We start from the raw sequence: 12,890 nt of genomic DNA on the forward strand, positions 1-12,890 counted from the left end.
CTTCAGAACTTTAGACTTCTCTCTGACACTTGAATTTAACACAAAGTTCTTTGTAAGTCTGTAAGTCAGGGGGTTGTTTACCGAACAAAGAAGGAAGTTAGCGTTGAGCTAACAAAGTAGGATTCATGGTTAAACTAACCAACATCTGAAGTCCGACTGTTTCCTGAAAACTGTTGTTTTATGATCTCAGAGAAATAAACGGATGTTTTTGTGTAGAAAACTGAACAGGAGCAGGTAACGTTCAGGTTGGGGCTCTTTAGTGAGAATCAGTGAAGAAGTGGTTTCCTGGATGACTTCATCAGTCTTTCTTTGAGTGTTTAATGAAACAGAAAATATCTTCTCCAGGTGAAGACTCGGCTTCACAGATCCCACCTGGACAGAAATGTTGGCGTCAGGTTAGAGGAGACTCAGCTTCAGGTCTGTCTCATCGTCAGTATCAGTAAAACCACTTTCTTCCTCCTCAGGAGTTTTGACAAAGTCCTTCAGTGAACGTTTTTAAATTGATTTCATGACTTAGTCGTGTTCTAATAAAGTTTCTGTCTACAGATTCAAAGATGGTCGGTGTTTCTGGTTCATGTCTCTGAATGACTGAAGTCCAGAAGATGGATGATTGTGTGGAGGAAGAGGAGGAGAGACCAGAGTCTCCAGGATCCAGCTGTCCGTCTATGAAGAGTGACCGGTCCAAAGAAAATCCTCCAGACTTCAGTAAAGAACCTGGACCCTCAGACACAGAGTAAGACAACTGCTGTTAACTGATTCTATGACTCATCATGACTTTATATTTTCTGTCCATGGTGGTTTATTTGATGATTTAGTTTCTTCAAACATCACTTTTTCCTTCTGGTTCCTGTTTTTCCACCACGGAGTCTTCTGTGTTGCTCAACCATGTGGTCCTGCTGGTTCAGAGAGCAGAGTTTGGTTCAGGATGAAACCAGCTCTCCAGATCCTACTGATACTAGTACTACTACTACTACTACTACTGCTACTACTGCTACTACCACTACTACTACTACTACTACTACTACTACTACTACTACTACTAGTACTACTACTACTACTACTACTACTACTACTACTACTACTAGTACTACTACTACTACTACTACTACTGCTACTAATAATAATAATACTACTACTACTACTACTACTACTACTACACTGGTTCAGGATGAAACCAGCTCTCCAGATCGGTCCAGGAGAGTCTGCAGCAGTTTTAGGACTCTAGTTCTCCTTCATCACATTAAAAACGAATCACTCACACATGTTTTGTTAGTAATACATAGATAGATTAAATACAAATATAAAACAACATAAACTTCCATATAATTGCATGATGGGATTTAGTTTTAATACATTTTTTATTTATAAACTAGATTCAATCCTATCACACCTCCTATTGTTCTCTTTCTATATTAATAAACCTTTTATTTACTGTTACAAATGTAAGGCATTAATTCATGTAAAGGTTTGACACAAGTAAAACAGACAGAAGCTGCTGCTTCCTGCTCTCATGTATTATGAGCCGCCAGCGAGAAACTCTCTCTACTGGACAAACCATGGTGACTCGTTGATGACATTAAAAACTATCAGTTAAAGATGTTTTGCTAGTTATAAATAGATAGATTAAATAAATCAATAAGATTATCAAAGAATGAAAATCAAAGAATTGATATTAGACATTAATAATAGTACCAACCTTTCTCAAATACAAAAATGAGAATATTTACAATTTGCAATAAGAAAACTCTCTGTTGCTTTTGGTAAACGGATTAAAACATTGCTCCATTATTACTCTAGTCAGAATCGGGGGGAAGAAGATAAAGTAGGAATCTCAAATACTCAGACTCAATCAGAGCAGTTGGACCTTAACAAAGCCCCGGGTGCTTTTGTCAGATCACGGTCCAAGTGGCAGAAGATGGAAAATCCATCCTTTATGAGACTGGAAAAACCAAGACAAGGAAAATCTGCTGTTTCTTCTTTATTGATTAAAGGGGAGGAATGTACAAACTCAAAAATAATATCTAAAGAGTCTTTGAATGTTTGAATGATGCCTCTGCGATAAAGTACGGCCGAGCAAATTAGGAAGGAATCTTTGCCATTTTCTCCACTTTCTGCCGTCTAGCATTGCCACGGTAACACTATTGAGGGAGAAAAGTAACAGCCATGGAAGGCACGATGGAGACGCACGTGTAGATGTCTGCCATGCCTGGGAGCACGTTACGGTCCGGGACGCATTAACGGATGAAAAAACGCTTGGAAGAATAAGTGCAAGAAGAAAAGGGAAACCGATCCTGGATCCTAATATCTCGCCCGGGCAAACTGGTTTTCCTTGTTTTTTCTGGTGTTTCTCTTTCTTCCACTACTGGCATACACATAAACTTATGAATGTAAAACATATACACTTAAATAAATGAATGTGGTCTTCCAGAAGCATCAGTTTTATTCCCGTCTGGAGGCTGAATTCAAACAGAAAAGCAGCCGCACTTTTACTCTCTGAGACCACCTGAGCTTCTGGACACTGTTGACTCATCTGGATGTTTTTCTACAACAGTCAGAAATGACTTTAGTGATGAAGACATGTTTTCACAGAGGGAGGAAGAGGAGAAGAGTTGGTGTGGAGGAGCAGCCGTCCAGTCAGAGCAGAACTGTACCAGGTAAGACTGAACTTCTGTCTGCTGATGGACTCATTTCTGACAACTGGAAACACTTTTGTTCTGTAGTTTCAGAGTTCTTCTTGTCTTTCAGCAGATGCTGGTCTGCAGGAGGTCCTAGATGAACACAAGACCAGTCTGAGGAGCAGATGTGAACATGTGACTGAAGGAACTGATGAACCAGGAAGTAGAACCCCCCTCAACAGGATCTACACGGAGCTCTTCATCACAGAGGGACTGAGTGAAGAGGTCGATACCCAACATGAGGTGAGGCAGCTGGAGACAGCTTCCAGGATGAAGAGCCGCCATGACGCTCCAATCAGGTGCCAGGACATCTTTAAAGCCTTACCTGACCAACGTGGAGCCATCAGAGTGGTTCTGACGAACGGCGTCGCTGGCGCTGGGAAAACCTTCTCGGTTCAGAAGTTCTCTCTGGACTGGGCCGAGGGCTCGGAGAACCAAGACGTCACCGTGGTGATTCTGCTCTCGTTCAGGGAGCTGCACCTGATCGGAGATGAGCAGCTCAGTCTTCTCAGGCTGATCCAGGTTTTCCATCCATCGTTACAGAAGCTCACAGCAGAGCAGCTGGCTGCCGGGAAACCGTTGTTCATCTTTGACGGTCTGGATGAAAGCAGACGTTCCCTGGACTTCAACAACGGTCCGGTCGTGTCTGACGTCACACAGAGCTCATCGGTCAACGTGCTGCTGACCAACCTCATCCAGGGGAACCTGCTTCCCTCAGCTCTCATCTGGATCACTTCCAGACCTGCAGCAGCCAATCAGATCCCTCACAAACACGTGGACAGGGTGACAGAAGTACGAGGCTTCACCGACGGCCAGAAGGAGGAATACTTCAGGAGGAGGTTCAGGGATGAAGAGCGGTCCAGCAGCATCGTCTCCCACATGAAGACATCCAGAACCCTCCACATCATGTGTCAACTCCCGGTCTTCTGCTGGATCACTGCTACAGTTCTGGACCACATGTTCACCACAGAGCAAAGAGGAGAGCTGCCCAAGACCCTGACTGACATGTTCTCCCACTTCCTGCTGGTCCAGACCAAGAGGAAGAGGAACAAGTACCAGGAGGGACATGAGACGAGTCCACAGGAGCTGACGGAGGCTGACAGGGACCTTCTCCTGAAGCTGGGGAGGCTGGCGTTGGAACATCTGGAGAAAGGAAACATCATGTTCTACCAAGAAGACCTGGAGCAGTGTGGTCTTGATGTCCCAGAGGCCTCGGTGTACTCAGGAGTTTGTACCCAGATCTTCAGGAGAGAGTGTGAGGTCTTCCAGAAACCCGTCTACTGCTTTGTTCATCTGAGCATCCAGGAGTTCCTGGCTGCAGTCTACGTGCTCCACTGTTGGTCCACCGAAAACACAGATGTGCTGGAGAACTTCCTGGGAGGAAACTACAGATACTCATCTCTGGATGAGTTCCTGGAGAGAGTCATGGAGAAATCCCTGGACAGTAAAAATGGCCACCTGGACCTGTTTGTCCGCTTCCTTCATGGTCTCTCTGTGGAGTCCAACCAGAGACTGTTAGGAGGTCTGCTGGACCTGACGGAGAACGATCCAGAAACCATCCAGAGAGTCATCAACAACCTGAAGCAGAACACTGGCAGTATCTCTCCTGACAGAAGCATCAACATGTTCCAGTGTCTGATGGAGATGAACGACCTCTCAGTCCATCAGCAGATCCAACAGTTCCTGAAGTCAGAGAACAGATCAGAGCAGGAACTCTCTGAGATCCAGTGTTCAGCTCTGGCCTACATGCTGCAGATGTCGGAGGAGGTTCTGGATGAGTTGGACCTGAACAAGTACAAGACAACACCATTGGGTAGACTGAGACTGATTCCAGCTGTGAGGAACTGCAGAAAGGCTCGGTGAGTCCAGATGGATCAATAACACCATCAGTTAGCAGTTTAGTTCTTCAAATCTGGTTTTGATCTTGCAAATGAAAACTTTTAAAGTCGGATGTGTTTGTTTTATTCTGGGTCACCTCAAGTCACCTCAACCAGAGGTTCATGTTTCAAACACTTGATCTAGTTGATGTTTCTGCTGCTCAGAGATGAATCTATGTAACGGAGAGAGATGAAACATCAGAACCACATTTTGTTGATGTGAACTTACAGACAGTTTTACAGAGAACTCATCACATCACACATTTTCATTGAGATTATTGAAGAAGTTTACCAGTTTAAACGGCTCAGAGTTGTAAACCTACAATAGTTTTATGTGGACACAGTTGTACTTGGTACGTGACTTTAATTCTGGTAACTCTGGTTCTGTGATCTCCTGCACCGTCCTGTAACTCCTGTGGGTCAGTCTGGCTTTAAATCAGACTTTATTACAACTGACATCATGTTTTCTCTCATCACAGATTTGTTGGTTGTTTTCTCTCAGAGACTGAATGTGAAGTTGTTGCATCCGCTCTGAAGTCCAACCCCTCCCATCTGACAGAACTGGACCTGAGTCAGAACCAGAAGCTGCAGGATTCAGGAGTGAAGGTTCTGTCTGGTGGACTGGAGAGTCCAAACTGTAGACTGGAGACTCTGAGGTCAGTCCACTGGAGATGTTTCCACATTTATCCACTTATCATCCTCCAAAGATGGAACTGTCTCCAAAAGTTATGTCTCTAATAGAATAGAATAGAATAGAATAGAATAGAATAGAATAGAATAGAATAGAGGTTTATTAGCATTTGCACCAGACGGTACCGGTACATTGGAATTCTTTCTTTCGTTCTCCCAAAGTCAGGCAAGGATAAATAACTATATAACGACAATTAACATACATTGCAATAACAATAATGTACATATAATACAAAAATATATACACCGGTATACAATGTCCTTGTATAGCTGAGGACCCTGAGTTGCATCACCGTTAAATACAGGACATTTACCAGGTAGATGAGAGATTTATTGTACATTTTACTTCTGCTTTCAGGGCTTTCCACAAGCGCCGGCTACCGGCCATATAGCCGACTACACAATTAAGTCCAGCCGGCTACTTTAATGACCATTATTTTTATAGCCTATAAATATTATTTTTCGATTTTAATAAAATTAAATGTTTTTCTCACAGACTGATAATAATGTCAAACTGAACCGCACTCATTAAAGTTGTGATTCACTCTGCTTGTACTGATAATAACCTCAAATTACTCTGATCACCGCTGACTTCATTGAGAGAAACTCCGCTGCCCGACATGGGTGTGTGCGCGCGCTCAGCGGAGTGAATGTGTCGGAACTCGGAGGCAACAAGCAGAGCTCACCATGATGCTTCTTTTGTCACCATAAAAACGGTACGTCCCTACTTACTCAGGCTATCCCCTGCAAAATTTCACCAGTTTAACCAGTTTGTATTAAAAAGAGACGCCAAAAGAAAGCCTAACCGCATTGCATCGTTTAGCCCAAAACGTTCTACCGGTAATCCAGTCTTCTCTTCAATAGTTCAATTAGCACCACCTGCGACACGTGAGAGTGTTTTCATACACTTCATTAGTTACGCTAATGAATAAAAGAAGATGCAATATGTTGTTGTAATAATAATGATATGATAATAATATATAGAGTAGATATTGATGGTGATAATAATAATAATAATAATAATAATAATAATAATAATAATATAGCAAATGTCTGAGAAATTCATATAGCCTGCCTATTACGCAGGCACACTTAGACTAATATAGTGTTTCCTACAATTGTACAGGCTTGGCAGGGCGCCAGGCCAATGGGAGCCCCCGCCAGGCCAGAAAAGAAAAAAATATGCCAAAAATAAGCGACGTATCTATCCATTCATTCAGAAATCAATAATAATTTCCATTTGGGAGCCTCTGTGCGGCGCTGAATATACAATGCGGTGTGTTGCGACTTGCCGCCGCCTTCTCAGTGAGTAAGTCACTTTAGGCTAATACTGTGAGAAATAACCTCTCATAATAGCGGTACTACAGTTAATAAATGTAATAAATGCTCCTACTGCTGTTTCTGCCGGCTACTGAGTCCCGTAAGTGTCGAGTGAGTTTTAACTCCTTAATTACTAACCAGGAATGTGACACCATCAGTCACGCACAGTACACAAACTGTGATGTTAGAGAGCCACCTTTTGGTCAATTTAAGCAACAGCATCGCCAGCTGCTTGACAGTGGCTCAACTCATATTAGTTTACTGTTTTTGTTGTTAATAATTGCAATTGCATTGCAATTTAATCTATGCAATTGTGAAAATAAATGAAAAACTGTGAACAACCGCATTCGGTAGGCTATTCGGTACTCAGTATTCAGCCAAGTCTTTACATTTTATTCGGCTTCAGTTTCGGCCTCAAATTTTCATTTCGGTGCATCCCTAGTTTTTTCTGTGGGCACCACTGGTAGCATTTTGGATTTTTGTTTAATAATGTTGAACTTGACTCCCCAGTTGTCTATATTTTTTGTTTTGTTTTTATTTTATGTTTTTACTATTTCAATAAATATGAATATGTTATTATTATTACATTTAAGACCAGTGTATATGATTGTGGCTACGGCGTGACCACCAACAACAACCCCCCACCGGCTGGCTACTTATTTAATATGGCTGGCTAGTCTGTGCCTTAGTGGAACGCCCTGTGCTTTTGTAAGTATTGCATTGTACGTTGTGAGGGGGTTGAGCTTTCTTCACCAGAGCTGCAGTGTGTTTTGCCCAGCTGAGGCTTCACTGATCTGAAGGCCCAGGAACCTGTAGCTCTCAGTCCGCTCAACCACAGTCCCCTGAGGAGAGGAGGCTGCAGAGGGGGGGCTTTTTTCCTGAAGTCCAGGATGACTTCTTTTGTTCTGTCCAGTTTCAGAACCAGATCATTGTCTCCCCCATAGACAGTGATTTAGTGGACCAGGTTCCTGTGCGATGACTCGTCCTTCCCTGTAATCAGACCAAGGATGGTTGTTAGGCTCGAGGGAAGGAGGGCAGACCCAAATGCAGGAAGACACGGGCAAGGTTCAGAGTTAACAAAGTTTAATAAACAAAAGGCACTCCACCCGAGGAAAGGAAGACAAACACAAAATCACGGCCCGTAAAAACGCGGCTTGAGAAAACAACGGGAAACAAAGTAGCGGCAAGGCAAGTTCAGGAAAACAGGCGGAGTGCGGGGCTCTGAGCAGGAGAATAATCCGACACCGCAGCTTGTGGGAGGTTTATGAGCAGGCTGGATGATGAGGCTGAATAGTTGTGGAGAAAGTGATCAGGATCAGCTCCGGCCAAGTCTGACCAGGCTTTGGCGCCCTCTGGCGCCTTACCGGGCCTGTCGGGGTGGTCGTGGTAGAAGGCCCGGAGGAGGTCTTTGTCCAAGATATGTCGTCGTGGGATCCATAACCGCTCCTCCGGGCCGTACCCCTCCCAGTCCACGAGGTACTGGAACCCTCCACCTCTGCGGCGGACGTCCAACATCTCCCAAACGGTGTATGCCGGTGCTCCATCCACGATCCGGACCGGGGGAGGATCGTCGGCTGGGGGTGACAGGTCGGACTCCACCACCGGCTTTACCAGGGACACGTGAAAGGTGGGATGGACCTTCATGGAGTCCGGGAGCCGCAGTCGTACCGCCGCTGGGTTGACCATCCGGTCGACCTGGAAGGGGCCACGTACCGCGGTGCCACCTCCACCCTCAATGGCAATGTCGTGTCCTTCACGTGTGGTCGTGAACTTACTGATGACGTCATGTTTCCTCATATTCTGCACTTCACTGCATCACCAGTGAGTGTCGCCAACGGACAAAACCTCTGAAATGTGCGTACGCCAGACATGATGTGTGGGTGAAAGACCGCAACTTTCCACGTTCAAATCACTTTTTGAACATTCGACCGTGAGCGTAGAAAGTGGCGTACGCACGTTTTTCATGCGCCGCACGTTTTGTACATGAGGCCCCAGGTGTTGCAGAATTGAAGTGCCAATGCCACCGCATCATCCACTGATCTGTTGGAGCGGTAGGCAAACTGAAGAGGTCAACAGTGTCTGGCAGCACAGAGTTGAGCTGTCGGAGGACCAGCTTCTCCAGACTCTTCATGGAAACTGAAGTGAGTGCCACGGGTCTGAAGTCCCAGTACATCAGGTCAGAGTACATGTTTGATAAGTACTTTGTACTTTCTTATGTTTGTAGTCTGCAGTTTCCTGAGTCTGAACTAGTTTTAAAACAGCTGCAGGTTTTGGCATGAGGTGAGATTACAGAACCCAAAAGCAGGAGACCCAAAGGTGACAGAGGGCAGCAAAGTCCTTTATTTGAACAAAACATAAACACATACAAGAGAGAAACCTGAAGATGACTGGAAGGCGTGCAGACTGACAACCAGCACAGAGCCCCCTCAGGGACCGACGCCACCCTCCATGGTCTGTTCCAGTGGGGGGGCTACAACCTGAGCATCAGCACCTACAGAGCTTCTACAACAGATTCTACCAGCTACTGTAAGGCTGTTGGCTCCGGACACCAAGGAGGGAACCCCCACTCTCTCACTCAGAACCATGAACCCCCCGGGACTCTGGGACATGCACAATACTTCCTAGGTAGCTGTTTTTAACTTGTACAAATGGCAGTAAACTCTGTTCTGTTCTATTCTATTCTATTCTATTCTATTATATTCTATTATATTCTATTCTATTCAATTCTAGCAGAAAACTTCAGGATGTTCATTAAAAGGTGAACATGTCAGAGGAACAAACAGGAACCAACATCATGGACATAGAACTTTTAAACCTGTTTTATAAAGTCCCGATACCAGTGATGACCCACATGAACTTGATGACAAAGTTGATATTTGAAGAAATTACTTTTTGTTCAGATTGCAGGACTGCAGGATGTCAGAGATCAGCTGTTCTTCTCTGGGCTCAGCTCTGAAGTCCAACCCCTCCCATCTGGAACATCTGGACCTGAGTCTGAACTACCTGCAGGATTCAGGAGTGAAACATCTGTGGGGTTTTCTGAAGAGTCCAGACTGCAGACTGGAGACTCTGAGGTCAGTTCACAGATTTAAAACATCGTAGACGCTTTGAAAAGTCCGTCCAAACAGATCCTCCATAAACACAGATGAAGCTAAGGAGTGTGTTCAGTCAGAGACGTCTTCAGGTTCTCCGTCATACAGACGGCCGCAGGAGTTCATTCCTGAACACACCTGCCAACTTCTAGAAAGACTCTTTCTAATGACTCTGTAACACTGACTCTTTCTGCTGCAACCATCAGTTCCCTTTAGAGGTCAATATAGTATACGGTAATTCATTTAATTAAACATGTCCAGAAGTTTATTTCTCCCTTTTGTCCTGGAAGAGATGTGTGATGATGTTTAAAGTGTAAAAGTTGGAGTTGAAGTTTAAAGTGCAGTCTGAGTGGAAGTGTAGCGCCTCTCCAGTGGATGTGACCAGAACGAGGTGCTGACCTGAGTTCTTTGAACCTTCAGAGAACTTGGGGTTCCTACAATAAAGACAACAGAATTCAGCTGAGGTGCAAGCGATCGTTCATCTTTAACTAATATAGTCTTTCACTATGAGGGACTCTTCAATCATGAATTCCTGCTCTTCAACATACAATTACAAGTAATTCAATGTCTCTGAACTTACTTTTCACTCTTTAAACCATTAAACCTCAAATAACTGCCAATTTGCATTAACTACTAAAATGATCAAAAGTAGAGAATAAACACACATATCAGGAAAATTATGAAACATTTACTTAAAGAAAACAGAAATAGCAGTTAAATATTGCTTTCAAAAGTATTCAGAAACACTTCCAACCCTCAGGATGATAAAAGCATTCAGAATGGTCTCTATCAAACTCAGAGACATCCTTTGGGCCCATATAATTAACTTATAGTCGGCAGTAAAATAAAGTTATACTCAAATGTCCAAATGTTGCAGCCACCAACAAACGAAGGCTGAATAAGACAATGGTCCCTTCAGAGACGTTGCACCACCCCAGTCTTGGAGGATGAGCAGAGATATCCAGCAGCTGCAGAGATGACTCAGCCTCACGGTCGCCTCCGTCCGTCCCCTCTCACGGCGACGCTGTCAGGCTCCATCACTTCTCCGTCAGGCTCACAGATCCACCCGGGCTCTGCCGATTTAGCCTGCAGGCCGCTAGCCTCTTAACAAAGTCCATGCCAAGCAATTAGGACTGTCTTAGCAGCAACTCGGTCAACGTCTTCATTGAATGAGTGACTTGAACTGACCGACTCTACCACCACTTCAGTTTCTGAGAGTCCTGGTCGGACACCTGAGAGTCTCCCGTCACAGCAGATCACACGTGTCATCCTGCAGCAGACGTTAGAGGTTTACTAAACACTAACTAGAGGTTTACTAACACTAACTAGAGGTTTACTGAACACTAACTAGAGGTTTACTGAACACTAACTAGAGGTTTACTAAACACTAACTAGAGGTTTACCGAACACTAACTAGAGGTTTACTAAACACTAACTAGAGGTTTACTAAACACTAACTAGAGGTTTACTGAACACTAACTAGAGGTTTACTAAACACTAACTAGAGGTTTACTAAACACTAACTAGAGGTTTACTAAACACTAACTAGAGGTTTACTGAACACTAACTAGAGGTTTACTAAACACTAACTAGAGGTTTACTGAACACTAACTAGAGGTTTACTGAACACTAACTAGCGGTTTACTGAACACTAACTTTTAAAGGTGGAGGTGGTCTCAGCCTCCTGAACCCAAACTGGAAGTTGTTTCCATAGTAACGGTTCCTGGTAGCAGGAGACCCGTCCTCCAGATCTACATGTGGATCCTCTAGGAACTAGCAGTAAACCTGAACTCTCAGAACGGAGAACTCTGTTAGGAACATGAGGAACTATCAGGTCCTGCAAATATCGTGGAGTTAGGCCGTTTTGGACTTTATACACAAGTAATACCATTGTAATTGGATTCCAAGTTTTACGGGGACCAGTGGAGTGAGGCCAACACCGGAGAGACGTGATCTCTCTGCTTGATTTTTCTCAACAAGAGAAAAAACATTTTTGAGTAGTCGGGCCGGGGTCTATCAAACACCGGGATGATTTAGCTTTATTGACGAATGAGGTCAGCTCGGGGAGGTCTACAGAATCGAAGCAGTCTAGAGTCAAGTCAGAGCCTGAGGAAGTCGCTAAAGCTGAAGAAACGGCCACAGCGGCTACCGCGTCGTCCTGGTTGATTTCTACTCTGATCCTGATATTTTACTGCTAAAGAAGCTTATAAAGTCGTCACTACTGAGAGCTGCAGGAAACTCAGCTCAACAGAGTTGTGTCTCTTTGTCAGCCTGGCTACAGCGCTGAACAGAAAACGTGGATTATTTTTATTATCCTCTATCCACGATGAGTAATGAGCAGTTCTAGCTGTGTGAAGGGCTTTTTTATAGACTAGACTTTTCCATGTACGATAAGAGTCTACAGACTTACAAGAGAACCACTGCCTTTCCATTTTACACACTTTTCTTAACATTTCAGCTTCAGAGCTGTTTAACTATGAACTTATTTACACAAATATGTTTTCTGAAACATTTACTTCAACACGGTTACAGAAGTTATCAGCTGTTTCTTCTTCATTCAGGTTGGAGGGTTGCGTGTTGTCAGAGATCAGCTGTTCTTCTCTGGTCTCAGCTCTGAAGTCCAACCCCTCCCACCTGAAACATCTGGACCTGAGCTGGAACCAGCTGCAGGATTCAGGAGTGAAACATCTGTGTGGTTTCCTGGAGAGTCCAGACTGCAGACTGGAGACTCTGAGGTCAGACATGTTTTAGTTTTGTGTTCAGATGAATCTGATGTGAAAGTTGTGTTGACACTAACCTGCAGACATCAGGCTGATCTCCTGCTGACCATCTTACTGCTCTGGTTTCTTCTTCTCTGGTGTCTTTCTGCAGCTTGCAGTGCTGCGGTCTGTCAGAGATCAGCTGTTCTTCTCTGGTCTCAGCTCTGAAGTCCAACCCCTCCCATCTGAAACATCTGGACCTGAGATTCAACTACAAGCTGCAGGCTGCAGATGTGGAGCAGCTGTCTGATCTGGTGGAGAGTCCACACTACCAGCTGCAGACTCTCAGGTCGGTTCTGACTGGAGCTTTTGGAGTTTTCTTGGAGGTTTTGGTTTTCTCAAACAGAGAAGACTCCGTCAGTCCAGGTGAAGGTTTTTCAGGTGTTGATCGTCTGAACCTCCTGCTGCTTCTTCATCATTCAGTCACATTTCATGTGAAACCTGCTGTGATCCATGTGTGTTCTGTTAGAACCACAC

At 44.3% G+C, this 12,890-nt stretch overlaps 1 protein-coding gene across 1 annotated transcript in view; it reads left to right on the forward strand.

The window, feature by feature from the left end:
* The first annotated feature begins 241 nt into the window (after nt 1-241).
* Nucleotides 242-12,890, forward strand: part of LOC133423109 (NACHT, LRR and PYD domains-containing protein 12-like) — a 32,299-nt gene continuing 19,650 nt past the window's right edge. The window contains exons 1-8 of the mRNA XM_061713229.1: nt 242-417; nt 547-733; nt 2,590-2,654; nt 2,746-4,534; nt 5,032-5,208; nt 9,463-9,636; nt 12,216-12,389; nt 12,526-12,702. Coding sequence (XP_061569213.1) covers nt 585-733; nt 2,590-2,654; nt 2,746-4,534; nt 5,032-5,208; nt 9,463-9,636; nt 12,216-12,389; nt 12,526-12,702 — 2,705 coding nt within the window. The 5' untranslated portion in view covers nt 242-417; nt 547-584. The remainder of the gene's footprint in view (nt 418-546; nt 734-2,589; nt 2,655-2,745; nt 4,535-5,031; nt 5,209-9,462; nt 9,637-12,215; nt 12,390-12,525; nt 12,703-12,890) is intronic.

The sequence above is a fragment of the Cololabis saira genome, chromosome 22 (genome assembly GCF_033807715.1).
Source record: "Cololabis saira isolate AMF1-May2022 chromosome 22, fColSai1.1, whole genome shotgun sequence".
Taxonomy (NCBI): Eukaryota; Metazoa; Chordata; class Actinopteri; order Beloniformes; family Belonidae; genus Cololabis; species Cololabis saira.